The 14,537-nt window shown below is 41.3% G+C and overlaps 1 protein-coding gene across 1 annotated transcript in view; it reads right to left on the bottom strand.

The window, feature by feature from the left end:
- Positions 1-1,446: 1,446 nt before the first annotated feature.
- LOC146138349 (uncharacterized) overlaps positions 1,447-14,537 on the bottom strand; it is a 38,205-nt gene continuing 25,114 nt past the window's right edge. Inside the window, exons 3-11 of the mRNA XM_083393919.1 lie at positions 11,678-11,833; positions 9,935-10,049; positions 8,392-8,575; positions 7,479-7,642; positions 6,727-7,137; positions 5,889-6,011; positions 3,807-4,058; positions 2,934-3,225; positions 1,447-2,629 (exon numbers count right to left, since the gene is read on the bottom strand). Of these exons, the coding sequence (XP_083250045.1) occupies positions 2,340-2,629; positions 2,934-3,225; positions 3,807-4,058; positions 5,889-6,011; positions 6,727-7,137; positions 7,479-7,642; positions 8,392-8,575; positions 9,935-10,049; positions 11,678-11,802 (1,956 nt within the window). The 5' untranslated portion in view covers positions 11,803-11,833 and the 3' untranslated portion in view covers positions 1,447-2,339. The remainder of the gene's footprint in view (positions 2,630-2,933; positions 3,226-3,806; positions 4,059-5,888; positions 6,012-6,726; positions 7,138-7,478; positions 7,643-8,391; positions 8,576-9,934; positions 10,050-11,677; positions 11,834-14,537) is intronic.

Here is a 14,537-nt window from a genome sequence, read left to right on the forward strand (position 1 = left end):
CAAAAAGCGTGACGTCATGAAACAAATATTTTCAATTAACTTGTATGTGCTACTGCAATCGATTTAAATATGTTTAAGAATATTACAACAAAGCGGTGCCGCGAAAAAATATCTGAATATTTGGGTTAAATTGACAAAATGTCTAATTTTAAAAATAGAAGGCGTGGTGCCTTTAGCGCACAATCAAGAATCGCGAACTATTCGCTCAGTTGCATTTATCAAGATGATTTTGTCAATTTGTGAGGGCCATTATTGACCCCACAGCTGTATCTGCACAGAAATCGTGTAAAAACTGCAATTGTGTTAAAAATTTACGTCCTAAAAAATTTATTTCGTTTTCATGATCCCGAATTATTGTGAAACACTCCACTCTTGTGTTCGACACTGTTTTAAACTCATTTTTTTCTTTAAGGTTGATTTTCCTGAGTAGACATTTAATTCTACTTGAGATAAAAGACATACACATAATTAAATCGATGATTTAAACCGATTAGACAAAGTAATTTGCTACGTCACAATCGTCAATGCGGATTTGATTTGTTTACTTGTCTCAGCTGCAAACATCAACGAAAAATGGCCAATGCGAAATGCTCAAACTGTTGTGGCAAAAAAGTAAAGATATTTTAGTTTTAATTTGAGAATGATGTATGTAAGTGCGCAAAAGCAAATTTTGCTGCGCAATTGCGCAGTTGCGCACCTTAGAGGGAACACTGTTGCCGACCCCTGTTTTAACATATAAAACTAATAATAGCGGCTTAACTATGACGCATTTTTGGTTGATTTTAGGCTTTTAACAGTCTAATAAACTAAACTAAATTGTAATCAATTTTAGGCAATTCATCATATACCCTACTAATTAGATTTTGGACTGACAAATATATCTAGTGTCAAATATAGCCCAACAACTAGAAAAAAAAATGAGAAGGTTATTTATAGAAAAGTGATATTTTGGGTTGATAAATTACAGGTTGTGCACGGTTATTTTCTTTTTACTTAACTGATTAAACGAATTGATACACATAGTTACAACAAAGAACTCCTAAATACCACTGGGGGAGCTCCGCTTTTAAATATTTTATCTAGTTTTATTATTGTTAAGAGAAACAAACCTATTCCATTGCAACAAACCCATCCTTAAAAAAAAAAATTGCAACAAATTTGCATTTTAAAAAATTGCAAACAAATTTGCATTTTAAAAACCTGTGTATTTTACGCCGATATTAATTACTGTATTAAGTTGTGTTATTTCACTACACATTTAATGAGTATTCCTAAACGTAAATTGTGCGTACACCTATTTATTTTTGTAAACTCTAATAACTAACTTAGTACTGTCTGCTTGCATTTATTTTTTCAATTGCATTTTATTGCTTAATTAGCCACAATCTATACCAGTCGCCGGGACTCCGTTTGTTCATTGCAGCTAGAATTTATTGTTTACTGGGATACTTTAACGTTGGCGAAAAATCTTACAGCGCTCATGCTAGTCGGAAGAAAATTTGCGTCACCGCGTGATATAGCAGCGTAACTTCAAACATGATTACGGCATCGCGAAAAACAGAGAAGATAGCGCGAAAAAAACTCAAAGCGGTACAGACAAAAAAATAAACCGAAATTAATAGACGTAAATAACAGGAAACGATGTGGATTGTTAGAACTCGATACACAGTCAATAATGTCGTTTTCTATGGTCGGTGGAGCGAAACATTTACTGCGATTTGATTTTCAGGCCGGAACTTTATGGTAACGGTAGAGAGACCTACGGAATGTTAGGCGTAAGAGAGTAAAAGGCGGAACGTACGTATTAAAAAAACGAACAAAAGCGTTTTGCAGCAGCAGCGGATAATTGCACCGAAAAACAACAACGACGATAAAGACGAAACAAATGGGAATGGGTGGAATTTCATGGAAATATATAAAATAGAAAAACAAAGCTGACGATTTGCTTCAGTGAAGCGTTTAAATTACAAACAAATCATTGTACAACCGCAAGCGTCCGCCCTGAATACAGACAAAAACTGCAAACTGTTCGGCGCTTTAAATGTAAAGAGGTAAGAAAAAAAAGAAACAGAAAATACATCAACTTTGGGTCAGATAAAATTGATTAAAAGTTCGTTTAACGGGGCGTTCTTTCCGGGAATGATTCAAGGGTTGTTGTTTATATTCCTTAAATACTCCCAAAACAATTATGTGCATCAAGCGTGCAATACATATTGCTCCATCGATGTAATTCCCGCGTACCTTGAGGTCCTATTGAGTCGCACTCGCTGCTGCGCAGGAGCCCTCTTGCGGGAGCGCCTTTATTCTCGTACCACCGGCAGCTGGCGGCAAAGAGTCGTTCAAGAGACTTGTATGGTGCCGTGATGGGACAGATGCAAGGACTGCATATGGGGTGAGCGCTGCGGGGGAGAAATCGACCCCCGTCGAATCACGTGGTCAGGTGACGCGCTGGAAGTGGATGACTCCTCACGTGACGTCACCTCGGGGGAGTAGTTGCCCCCGTAAGCGCTGACGTAGAGCAGGGAGGGAGGAGAGGACTTGGACTGGCCGGGATAGCTGTGCGGGGTGACCGGACTGTTTCTGTCCGAATCGTCGCCGGACGTTCGACGTAGCTTTGCGGGGGAGGCAACTGTAATGGATTGTAGAAAACTCAGCGTTAGTTGCGCGCCCTTTGGGACAAGACATGAACTTCATAATTACAAAAAGTTCTGTAAAGAAAATTGGGTCGCCACAGTTGCGCTATTAAACCGACACTTACTATAAAAAGGTTTAGAAACACTTCTTTAGGTTGAGTAAAACGCACAACGACAGAAGGAAAATCTAAAGTGAACTTGTATTCAAATCCTGTGCAGTGCAAAAATGGCCATTTGACCTTTTTATGGCGATAATTAATTACCTAAGTTATTCAAAGGCCGACTCAACGTTAAAAGTACCTGTCAAATCGAGCGGAGATCCAACTCGCTTTCTCTTTAAGTTCTCAGCCGCCGGGGATTCACCTTCTACAGGGTCGGGGTTATAATAACCGCGCGTCGAACCTTCACCTTCTCTAATGCGGGGCAGCGGCGACCCCCGAAAGTCGTCGAGCCTTCGCTGGGGCGAGCGACCCTGTGACGAGGAGGGCGGTGGGCTCGTGACGTCATCGGTGACGTGGCTTGTGACGTTTATGCCGTTGATGGCCAGCTGCTTGCTGATCTCGTTGAACGCCCGCTCGCGATTCAGGCTAAACTGGTAAAGCGAGACAAAATTGGTTAGTTTAGCCTTTGCCATAAAGTATACAAGAGGTTCTGCAATGTAAAAATACGTTGTTGCTGTACAATGCCATACCATCTGTTAACAATTAAAATGCACTGAATTTGTCCTATTGCTTTGATTAAAGGCCGTTAATTATTTCTGCAGTGTTACTAAACTTGTAGTTTCGCTATATCCATGCGTCGCTAAATGCACTGCAACACCTGATGGATGATTTACCATTACATAAGGATAAAATGAATCACGAAATAAGTTGTACATAATTGCCCAATAAAACTTGAAATTGTCGAAAGGCTGATGCTATTTGTTTGCTTTTAATTGAAGGAATCTCACCACGCTCACTTTTACCCCTCAAAAACATCAAATTATCCATCAGTGTGCAAATAATCCATGGGAGAACAGTCACCGTATAAAGGCTTAGCATTTATCATAGCACAAAAAAAAATCCAGAAAAACCCAGGCAATCAGTTTTGTTCTGCTTTAAACGAGCGCGTTTCGGCCGTTTCAAGAACTTAAAAACAAATCGGAAGGCGCATGCCTTCATGCTGGCGATTTACCTGATCGCGTGGTTCCGAGCGGCCGGCGCCCGACGAACTGACGTCACCGCTTTGGGGGTGCATGTGGACGGCCAGGTTCCGCAGGCCCTCGCCCATGTGTTCCAAGACGCTCTTCATGCGCTCGCGCTCCACTTCTAGTTTCTCGCGCGCCTCCCGTTCTCGCGCATGCGCACTGCGGAAGTGCGACACCTCGCTCTCTAGCGTCTCTATGCGGCGCTGCGACTCGCCGAGCTTCGTGTACAGCTGGTCGCACTGCGTTGAAATATATTGCTGGTTAGTTTACATTGTAGCTTCTAAAACAGGAGTCAGAATCAATCAGATGTAGGGCAACGTGGTTTATTAAAACTAATTAGGCCTACCTCCAAGTGGCGGCACCGTCTACCTTTGGGAGAATATGGTTGTCCTGAGGACTGGGGCTGATCATTACTGCCACTTCAGGCATTCCCGACCTACTTTTTTGTCAATGGGAAGAACAAGCCACTTCACCTTTACTTTACACTTACTTTCTTTACTTTTTTTTAGTTCGTTGAAAAAAATTAATAATTAAAACAACAATGTAGTTCAAGTGGGTCTTGAGTAGGCCTCTGTCGATTTAAAACGATGCTTTGTATAAAACTAAACGCACAACCAAATTTAACTGATTTGCACATTACTGTAACAGGGTTGCCACAAAGTCTTTGAATCTTTAATAGGCTTTAAATGCCTTCGAATTGATTTACGTATTGAAAAGTCGTTGAAAAACCATAAGTTTTTCTAAAATTCTTTAGATAGTTTTTCGTCGATTTACTTATTGTCCATCTTGAGTTATGTGTTTAAGAGTGCCGCAGCATAATGTTTTTTAAATTACATTATTTCGTGTTAGCCATGGTATTCATATATGTATAAACAGTATACTGTTTTGTTATTAAAAAATATTCAAAAACTGTGAAGCGATCTTTGAAAACCTACAATTTTTTTTTTTAAAGTCTTTAAAATTTTATATTTATTTCATAAATGTCTGGCAGCCCTGTGTAAGAAAAGTGTTCAGCAAAGAGAAATGTTATTTTATATCTGTCAAAGCTAAAGTCTTAATAAATGGGGTTGTGGACTTTTAATGTCACGCTTTATAAATTAGTTGGGTTTGATAATTACGTTAAGCAAATCAACAAAATATTTCAAGGATAAGCAATGATGAGCTTAAAAAGCAAATGCAATAATTTGCTCTAAAATAGAACCGAGATACAATGCGTTTGGTAACAACTGTAAGGAAACTAATGTGTATGCAAGTGATTTACCTTCTTTCGAACAGTATATAGGATATTTGTGCATTGTTTTACTCTACAGTCTCCAATATAAATATTTAGTACTCAATAAACAAAAACCATAAGTTAAGTCGAATCTATAACCAGTATTATTTTGACTAGAATTTTAGTGCTTCGACCAGGTTAAACAGCGCGCCTATGAGCGACAGTCACTGCGAGCGATTGTTCAAGACTATGTCCAGCACTTGTGTACATCAGCAAAAGCGCTCTGGCTTTGTGCACAACGCCAAATCTCACACTGCGTGAGAGGCGGCGGCAATTAGCAAGCGCAGAAGCGCGCGGGCCGCGAAGGCCGCCGGCCGTTGATTTGAATATTATAATTGCGAATTCTGCTTCCCGCCCAGGGGTATAGTGCCGGGTGCTCGCGCGCGTTTACGGCAATAAACAGTGGCGCGCTTTCGCCCGGACGGGACCAGCCAGTCGGTCTTACCGCGGTGCTCTTATCCTCGCTTGCATCTCTGCGCATCTACGTGGTCGAACTTTGCAGCTCTCCAGGCAAAACAGAGACGAGCCACAAATGGAAAGTGAGAAAAGGGCGGTGCCACGAAATGCTTGCCTAACACTGCCGCCGTGCGCTGTAGCTTAACGCGTTCTCGACCAGCGGCACGAAAAGCTTAGATTCCCGACGCCGTGCGAAATTTAATCTTTCTTAGAGACCTCTGCGATTTTAACTGCCTGGATTTGTTTTTTTGGCAGCTTTTTGCGAATACCAAGTTTAGTTCGTTAAAAATTATGGCATTATTTTTAAATGAAAATGCTTTGTCCCAGTTGGCAAACTTACGTTTTTGCGAATTTCGTCGGAATCGAATCCGTTGTTTTTCTCGAGTTGATCGAGTCTTCTGTAAAGTTTTCTTTCTTCTGACCTCAGCTTGTTGTTCTCATTTTCCAATTTACGAGCAAAGGTCTAAACCGCAGAAACAAAAGATTTCTCAGAAAAATTGAACTTTTATTGTTTAAAAATGCTTTTATTGTTTTAAGTTGCTATTCTGTGATTAAAACCGTGCACTTTTGCTACTAACTTAAACGGCTGAGCATCCTTAAAAATGAGCACGCTTAATATGTGTTGTTCTGCATTGCTGATCAAGATTGTAATCTCGCTTTCAAGAGGCACTTTCTTCAAGAGCGTGGAGAGGTAAGGACATTTTGTATTCGCCCACCAAATATCGCAAGTCAAAATGCCATCCCACGTTTAGATGTTATTTCCCCGGTTTCAAGCGATTGGCGCGGTGTCGCAATTTTATGTAATTAACAGGAGGGGCATTTCCCAGCGCAGTCTGCCGCGAGCCAAATCGCGGCACAATGTGGCGCAAGCCACAATTCTCAGAGACTTATAGCTTGCGGCGGCCTGGCCGGTCTCTCTGTGTGCGTGCCGTTGCTTTCTTTTGGAAGCTAGGAGTACTAGTTTTAATGCACACGGCACAACTAAGCCGCCATATTAAACGCCACGCAACGCCCGCAGAACCGGAATCCTGTATTTCGCGCATCGAATCGCGAATAATAACACCTTGCCAACGTAGTCGGACTGCGGCTGATTTTTTATGTCGTCAAATGGCAAGCATGCGTCACGACGCAGTAGTGCGTCAGCATGTCTATTCGCAACGCCAGGTCAGCACACTCACCAGCTGCTCTTGGTACTTTTGTTCGACCGCGATCGCTTGCGCCGTCATGTGCTTGAGCGGTCCCATGATAGCCGGGTTGTTGAAGGCGAAGGGATTCCTAAGACCTTGGGACGCAGAAAACACAGGGGGAACCGTGGCAGCCGCCGCAAAGGAGCTGTGGAAGCCGGGCAACATGGGGTAGCGCGCGTTGATGGGGCTCAGGTCCGGTAAGGCGACGTGAGCTGGGTCTTGGGGTATGCCGTCGGTGGTTGGGAGAGGCAAGGGAAGCATCGCAGACGACATCGGGGGCTTGAAGGGAATTCCGCCGGTCTGTGAGAACCAGAAAGCCGGCGAGTTGAGCTGGCTGGCGCTCGATGTCAGGAGAGGAGCTGCGCGTGGCTGCGGCGGCGAGGCGGTGAAGCGTTGCACTCCCTGCACCGAGAGGAAACAATATGGAGATGGTTGGCAAACTATCTATAGCGCTAGCGTTTTTTTTTTTGCTTTTATACCCTGAAGGTGACGATGTTTCAACGAGATGGGGTAAAGTGTAGAAAAGTGCCAGAAAATGGAGCCATTTGGAATTAATGTATGCTGGCCGCGTGATTACATCATCGCCGAAAAGCCTTTTTTGTGTTTTTTGCAGTTACATTAATACGATTTTGCTTTATTTCATACTATTTTTTGATAATCTTGTTGTAATGATTTTAAAGCAAAAAAAAATAAACTTTCACACATTTGCGGAAATATTTCATTCCTTTGGATTCCATTGTTACCTCTGAGGAATTGTTTCTTCGGTAGGTGCTGAACGGCTTGGTCCAGCTTTCGTTTTCCATTGGGTGCAAGTACGATGACGTAGGCGACACGCTGCTTGATGACGTCATATGGTCAGTGTCGTGGCTCTGGCTGCGCTTGTAAAGTCGACGACGGATTTGCGATGCTAAACAAAAGAAGAAAGCGTTACTTTAACCATAAGTATACGCAAATCTGCTTATCTAAACTGCTTATCGTTTTCAGAAAATGTTCAGTAAAGATTTTAAAAAATAAAATAAACAGTATCTTAATTTGTTAAAAACTGCATTTTTAATGTTTTGTCAACTGGACAAAGTTTAATCATAATTTTTAATCCAGTTATTTAGCTTTCAGCGTTATTAAACTACACAAGTCCTCAAAACAGTTTTTGCTTGCGACTGACTTCTTAGCCTTTAGTGAATATTGTCGACAATCTCGCAGCACTCTGGTTTTTCGGTTGACCGAAGTTTCAACCAACAAAATAATACTTTTAAGAATCGACCGCCATTTAACCTTACAAAAGCCTACAAATGGTTTTCATTTCGAATGGCTGAAGTGTCGCCGAATCGCTTACGGCCCAGGTCGCATATCGCTAGCCTTGGCGGCCGAATAGCGAGCTAAAAATCAACATGTCGCAGACGTCTAGTTTGTATATTTTAAAGTTTGCCAATATAAACTAAATTTGCATATCATAAAGTAGTAAATTTCAGACTGGGCTTTAGCTACATTGGCTTTTAAAACAATGATAACAATACGTCGTCATGGAAATAATGAACTACAAGTTTTCAGGAGTCTGGCAAGAATCGCTGGCGACTAACTTCGTTTCCAGGAAACACGCCGCTGCAAATCGCAGCACTCAGGTTTTCAAAGGACCCTGACTGCGGCACGCTCGCTCACCTTTATGCACAGGCGGCAGAAGCTGGTATACTCGATAGGGTTCGCTGATGTCCAATCGACTGCGATCCGGCAACTCTCGAATGTCCGGCATCTTGTTGAGGGCGCACCTCAGCCGAGTCTTCCACACTATTGGCTCGGGTTTGTCAATACCTTCCCTGTATCTGCCGCTGTGTTTGGCCCAGGCCTGTACGGGAAGAAATACAATCGCAATTTAGTTGATTGGAGCCAAGTGCCTTCAAGCCTGTGGTGAGGGCTCGAAATGCAAATTGCTTCATTTAGGCGCAGTTAAAATTCATCTCACAATTACTGGTCGCGTTCGTCGGCCATATTAAAGTCACGTGCACAAATGTAAGTGTTTATTGCGCGAGGAAGATGTGGTGTCTTACTCAGTACAGCAACGAGTGTATAATTTTATCCTGAAGCTATCCCAACAATTAATACCAGAAACAAATTTTCTCTCTTGTTCAGCACTTTAAAAAACGTTCACTTGAATAGGGATTGAACGTAACTTTAAGTCAATAGCATTTTGTTGGCTGCAGAGCTTGGCGCCCCAATCGGAGGACCTAATTTGCATGCAATTTTTGCCAGCGGAAAGTGCCCCGTCTTGCACTGCAGCGATTACCAGGTAACCGGGAAAGGCGCATTACTGCGAGCGCGACAAGATCTGTCGATGCCTTCTCTCACGAGCGACGGTATTTTTGTCCAGTCTATATAAACCCAGGAGAAATACTCGCGCTATCGCTGCTCTAATCCTGAATCGAAACGGACGCGCGGCGCTACGGCAGGGAAATGTGTCAACATTAAATCAAAAATAACTCTGACCAGCGCAAACAAGCGACCATCATTGAAAAACTAACTTAACCGGTACAGCGTACGGGCCTGCTAAAATCACGATGCAATTACCAGTTCTGGGAAGGCATCCGTCAGGATTACGTTGACGGACTTGGGAGAGGAGAAACTTCGTTCCCGTGATCCGACGCGTATTAATAACGTTTCGCTCATTCGACGTGGTGGAAAATTGTCGACGGGCGCTCACAATCTATTTTTGATTCCAGGCGTTTTGTTTTATTTCACCGTTCCTAATGACACCTTTGTTGTCCACAACACGCTGGACAACAAGCCTAAACACCCGCGCTAACTGTGTGATGTGGCAGCGGACATTATATTTCGTGTCGATGGGACGCTCACTAATTAATTCCTCTCAATTAAAATACTCACATCGCGGGATAAATGGGACAGCTTACGTATATACGACTAATCTGTTGTCGCAAAGTTAGAAACCAATGCAAAAGTTGCTCCACAAGTTTATGTTTAACGCTTGCTGCAGTTGTATGAGTCACACCAAACCGCCAAACGACAGTCTGATCTTCAAGTTTAGCTGAACTTTTGCGCTGCTAAACATTGCCGCCGCCATTTTGGATGAATCATTTTTATTTTCGTTAATAAGTTTTGGTGGTCGGGCTAATTCAAACAAAAAAGAATCGTTCCGACGCAACTTTGCAAAATATACCACAAGATAGCTGAGATCAAACTCGTTCCTTACCATAAAAATCTTTGAATCCTCATCCAAGTTGTAATCTTGTCTTCCAGCGTGCTTCCAAGGCATTCGGAAAATTGTGTTTTCGTCGTTTTCCCATACTAGGCCTGGTATTGTACCGCTGTCAAAAGCAAGGCGATAACATTACAATATTCTCTACAACGCACAGTATCATCTTGGGGTGATTGAGCTTTTTGTGTTTGTGCTTAAATAGTTGCAGCTGATTTTCAAGTATTAAAATTGTTAAAATGTCGGTTACTGCTTAATATGTGATTGCTCCTTTGCTCATAGTGGCTCGTATCGTTTGTCACTACTTCATACGTTTAATGCCGACAAAGTTATCACTTGGCTACTGTAGGCGTGACGGTTTACTATGGGTAAGATGCCCTTCTCATGATGTTTGACTAGTTCGCTATACATCAGTCGCAACCAGGGTCGTGCTCTTTGCAATCAATAATCGTGTAATGACTACTGCCCAATGTAAATAAAATTTAGATTCATCGCATCTCTGTTGTCGTCATTGCTATCCGTAACGTAGCTTTTTTACACACAAGATTCATAAACATGTATACATTTATTGAAACCGGCGGAGACGCCAAACAAAGCAAGTTTTATAAAAGTTGTTATTTGGTTTTTGAAGTGACAACTTTACATGTTAAATACCTGATAGGATGTTAAAAAACGTAAAACTGTAACTCAGATGTACAGTAGCCAAGTTCTAAGAACGGTAGGTAAAAAGAAAAATTGTTTTCTGACCATTCGCCATTCTCGAAGGTTCCCCCCAATTCATTCTTACTTAAATAATTAAGCAGCCTCAATGGTTTTAATTTTTTTTCTTTAATTTTAATGACGACTCTAATGCACACTTTAAAACATTAAAATTTGCGAAAATTCGTTAAGAATATTAAAAAAAAACATGTGTTTTTGTAGTGAAACGCTAACGCAAAGAAACGAAAAACTGTATCAAAACTAAAAAAATGCCAAGTTTATTATATTTTTTAATTTTGCGTTATTGCAAAATTGTAAACTCAAGTATAACATTTTATGTTTGTTGCATTTCAATAGACGAATTTCTTGCATTATAAATTTAAAAACATGTTTCAGCTTTCTGCTTTAACAAAACCTAATAATTCCATATGCTATACATTGCGCCCATTTTACATTTGTGTCGTAATCTTTGATAATTTCAACGGTTTTAACGTGGAAAGGCAGGCTCATTGTTGGAAAATAATCCCTAGGCTTACTTTATCGCTTGTAAAACTCGCAGCTATCGTTTCAAATATACATTAACCTTAAAAAGATGTTCGATTAACACAGTGGGCCTGTGTTTGAGTTACAGCAGAATAGAATCAGTGTTATAGAGAACGTTGCATATAAATCATCGTGTGTTTGCAAAATTACAAAGTTCGCCTTGCCAAAAATGTCGACATTAACCTTGAGCAGAAGTCAAGAGCCTAACGGTATATATATATATGCGTTACCCAATAGTACCTTTATTTCGTCCAAAATGATCCCACGTATTTTTGTGCTTTGACTTTTCGATCCTAATCGCTGCGTAAAATTTGGTGTTTCAACTAAAGTGGGTGGCGCAAGTAGGGTTATTTTGAAATTCATGCCGCGCTTTATCCGAAACGTTTGAAGCTGAAGTGTACATTAGCGCGCAATTTAACTTCCAACATATCGTAATAGGCTGTAAAAACTCGTATCAATTACATACAAACGTTGTTTGAACTGTTCTCGGAATCTTACCTGTGAATCATCTTGACGAGCCATGTTCTAAGTCGGTCTCGATACTCTGGTGCATAAATTTCCGAATCTGCGCTGTCTTTTCCGTTGGCTATCGTTTCGTCTGTTGTGCTGCCTTCCATGGCCATTTAATTTCAGTCACAGTTCGTTGCTAAATCGCTACAAAAAATGACAGTATTGGTTAATTTACGCAAGGGTCAATTTCAGAATAAGGCTACATCGCATTTTTGCACTGCTTTAACCCTATTCTTTTCCTTTCTAGACTATTGTTTTCACCGTATCTTTCCGGCGTTATCATTTAAAATGGAAACTTAAAGTCCTTACGTAACCTTGCTATCTTTTTTGTAATCGGGTAACGTCTTGGAAATCTGACTGCTTCCAAATGCAGTAAACACAAAAAACAACTCGATTATTTTTCAATCATTTTTACAGACGACCTTGCGTTTATATCCGAACAAATATCCTTACGGAGAACTCATCAAAATGCCCGATGGAAGAAATAATATACATTTTCCCACAAAAGTAGCAAAAACTAAGGAGACTTTGTTAAGCTTAATGAACGTAGAACATATGCGGTTTTTGATTATAAAAGCCCGAATGGCGTATCGAGAGTCCCTTCTTTCCCCCTTTTGCCTTTTTTTCTTTTCCCCATTCTCGCTTTAGCAAATTCTAGGATCACGTTTTCTCTCTTCGCAAGCGAAGTTATACGTATTCCCGAAATAAATGCGACCACGAAGCTTATAATGTTGCACGTCGGGAGTAATTGGGTGTTAGAGTTGACACGCACTTTAAAATAAGCTGGGGTGGGGGCACGTAGTGCAGTAAATGACGTGCAGTGGTCAACGGGACAATTTCTGAGAAAAAGTCGCTCATTTGTTTTGTGAGTTGGTAATTTCAGTGTGATTAGTGGAAAAACGCCCCATTTACTAAATTATCGAAACTACACCAAATGAATGTCAACGCGTTTATGGATGTAACCGACTACTCAAAATTTCTTACGATTTTTCAAACTAATAAGCAAGTTGATAAATACCTTACATTTTTCACATTTAAGCAATGGAATAAACTGCTTGTTTCTCACGCATTTTTCGTGCAATTGTTCCAGCTTGATATAAATCGTTAACTAATACCCACAAAAGGGCAAAAACAGGAAAGTTTGTTTTGTCGCATTTTTTTCATAGCAGTTCATTCAATTCGATACGAACAAAGTACTAAAATGTCGAATTTTTTCCCCCAAATAAATCAGACCAAGTTTCGCAGCACGTCTGATTTCATTTCACGCGAGAGCGACAAGTTAAATTTTCAATTGGCAGAACTGTCGACTATTCACGTAAGCGGACAACGACACTTTCAGCCTTTTTTTAGGAAGTGCCACTTTTTAGGCTTGGCAGACGTGTCGGGTACAGCCGAAATACAAAATGGGCGAAAAGTGGCGTTTCAATGCAAGTGGGGGCGCGACGATCGTCGAAAAGCGACGATTAAAAAAGCGAAATGAATGCAAAGCTGAAATGCGTGGAAGCCGCGAACCGGAAAACCGCCGTCGAGTGTTGCTTGGTGGCGCATTCCTAACAAGACTCTTCCCGTGTTAGGCCCGCCACTTTTCGGAGAAGGCAGGCGGCGATAAGCTGGCCGAATTGACAAGCGCTTTTCTGTCGCCGTGCCCAAGTGATTGCTGAATAGACCGTCTTCTTTCATGAAACGAGTAGCTGACATTTTACGCGGGCTTGGCGGGCCGTTTTACATCTGAGAACACGGGCGTTCAGGCAGATGCCTGCCTGAAAATCGAAGGTTAAGCGCGGCATCTGCCAATATGTCTCTCGATTATGGCAGCTAAACATAGCAGACCCGTCAGCGCTAAAGCTTTTTCACGTTTCGCTGCAAAGCATTACGCCTCACATCGGACTAATTCTCCCAAGCTGTGTGCGCGTTTTGTTTATTTTCCGATAAATAAAATCTTGAACTTTTAAAAATGACATATTGCGTTTGTACTTTTGTTTGAAAGCGATTTCTCAGTTGAATGAAAAGTAGATAACGTGTTTTTCAATTCAAGTATCGTTTTTTATGTGTTTTTTGTCTTCCGAAATATGCTGTGAAAAGCCAGAAATATTTCACGATGTTAGAGCATAATGTATGGGGAATCAGAATTTAATGTTGAAATACTGTTACATATATCTTTTGAATGCAATAGCGAAATCTTTTTTATCCAGGTTAAAATACGTTTTACTTTGTATGTTTAGGTATATGTTGTTTACTTAAAGCAGCAAAGTCAATGCGTGATGCGACAAACTAATAGAGACTTTACTGCCTTACTAGCAGCCTATGCACGAAAGTGCGCAAATCTGTTGTGATCCCTTTCGTGTCTATCACAACGCATTGTGGTCCTTCTGGGGCCGCGCAGCTCAAAACCGCCGTTGCATAAAGTTCGATTTCGTAGCAAGACGCACGTCAAGTTCGCCGACCATACAGATCTAAGATAGGCGGTCGCGGATTGCTCAGCTATGCTTTGCGTGTTGGCTTCACTTGCTAAGGTCAAAACAAGCTGGTGGTGTGAGTTTCGTGCGCCTACCGACTCTTCCCATAATCGCGTATCACGAATTGTATGTGGTTTCGCTGCAGCTTTTAAGAATACGCCCAGCACGAAGGCATCGGGAATTCACCAGCGGCGGTTCGCTCGAAATCTAAAGAAGTATTTCTTGCTGGCGATGCTTGCGGGTCGAAAGGTTTAAGAACGCTTCGCTTTAAAGCGACTATAGCAGCCGGTATTTCGTAAAAGTTTGTGTACATTTGCAATATCATGCCGCATTTGAAGACTGCAATTTGTATGTACCAGCACATCATTTTTTATCATAATTTTTTTTCAAGG

The sequence above is a fragment of the Ascidiella aspersa genome, chromosome 7 (assembly GCF_963924565.1).
Source record: "Ascidiella aspersa chromosome 7, kaAscAspe10.2, whole genome shotgun sequence".
Lineage (NCBI taxonomy): Eukaryota > Metazoa > Chordata > Ascidiacea > Phlebobranchia > Ascidiidae > Ascidiella > Ascidiella aspersa.